The following is a 1,482-nucleotide window of genomic DNA, read 5'->3' as shown; positions in this document are numbered from 1 at the left end:
TCATAGCCTTGAAATAAAGGAAGTTTCAGTTTAAATCTGCATTTGGGTCCTGCTTGTTTCACAAACCGTGACAGAGTGTGGCTTAGGCTAGGCCTACAACAGGTGATGTCCTCCCAAAAGGATTCAAAGTGAATGGTTGAAGGTTAGCAGTGTAAACAGATATTAAGTTAGGATCAATTTCAGGATGGGTATAAAAAATAGCCTCAAAGTGGTAGCAAGACAAAAACCCAAAAGACAACGATATAACGCAGATTAACCTGCGCACTTAATACATTTGAATTTGTATGATGAAAGGCGATTTTTTGTATGTACTATTGGTCGGTGTAAAACACCTGTGTAAACAAAAATGAGACAAATATATTATTTTCGGAAAAAATGAGGCATTTAGTAGCGCGCGTTTACGCTTCATGCTCCTGAAATCACTCCGCACTCAGCTGTGACAAAACGCAATGCATTAGCAGCTTTAGAAACTTTTCTCAAAGTATAAAGCTCAACTCACCCGCCTCCTTGAGCTGAAAACTACCGAAGAGTATCGCTCCACACCAAAAAGCGGAAAACCGAAGTAGCTCCATTTAGAAACGAACTATATCCTCCCCTCTTTTTCATTAATTAGCCGAAGCCTTTATAGCGGGTAAGTATCCACACTCCGCGGACTTTGTTCGGTCCGCCTGTTGCTCCCCCAAAACGCCTTCACAGCTCCGGATAGAAGGAGCAGAGTAAACACACCAGGCAGGACTTGCCCTATATGACTCACACACTATGTGCAGTTTTCATGAAACAGGAAATCTTCAGAGGGGTTGGACAGTTTTTTTTTCTTCTTCTTCTTCTTCTTTTTCTTCTTCTTCTTCTTCTTCTTCTACTTCTCAGTCATGCTCATGTGGCTCTCAGAGTCTTGAACCATGTCATTAAAAGGCTGTAACCCAGCAGACTTGAAATGACATGCTCCAAAATAGCTTAACCAGAAGTTTCACCTATACTGGAGGCTAAGCATTATGCAAACACCCTTATTTACTTCAAAGTATTCACACCTTTCAGATCTTATTTAGAGCTGTCAGATCTCAACAGAGAACAACTGCTGGGTTCTGCTCATTTAATTTATATTTTTAGACTGTGATAATTATCAGTGTATCTATGTGTGCATCTTTAGGAACTAATATAAACCATCTGGGTATATTTCTGATGCTGCTAAAAAAAGTTGATAAGGCTTCTTTTGAAAAACCCTGGTCTCTACAGTACATGTTTGTGATCGTTTTTGTTTAACCCATTTCTTTGACCCTATTTTACTTTTGGCTCTCGGTAGGTGTGTTTTGTTTTTTCAACCCTGCCAGCCGTTCAGCACTGCAAGGTGAGGATCCGACAGCGCTCTGAACCCAAAACAGCCGCTCTGACCTCAGCCCATTTTGGATCCCAGAGGGTCACAACATCCTGCTCACTAACCGCAACAGCCAAACAAACTCCTGTATAACTTCACTTTTTCTGCTT

The 1,482-nt window shown here is 41.0% G+C and overlaps 1 protein-coding gene across 1 annotated transcript in view; it reads right to left on the bottom strand.

Annotated features, from left to right (window-relative positions):
* Positions 1-835, bottom strand: part of tgfbr2b (transforming growth factor beta receptor 2b) — an 18,178-nt gene extending 17,343 nt beyond the window's left edge. The window contains exon 1 of the mRNA XM_010793780.1: positions 500-835. Coding sequence (XP_010792082.1) covers positions 500-572 — 73 coding nt within the window. The 5' untranslated portion in view covers positions 573-835. The remainder of the gene's footprint in view (positions 1-499) is intronic.
* Between the last annotated feature and the right edge of the window lie 647 nt (positions 836-1,482).

The sequence above is a fragment of the Notothenia coriiceps genome, unplaced genomic scaffold, assembly GCF_000735185.1.
Source record: "Notothenia coriiceps isolate Sejong01 unplaced genomic scaffold, NC01 NC01_scaffold00037244, whole genome shotgun sequence".
In the NCBI taxonomy this organism is placed as follows: Eukaryota; Metazoa; Chordata; class Actinopteri; order Perciformes; family Nototheniidae; genus Notothenia; species Notothenia coriiceps.
This window is presented reverse-complemented; position numbering and strand designations above follow the sequence as displayed.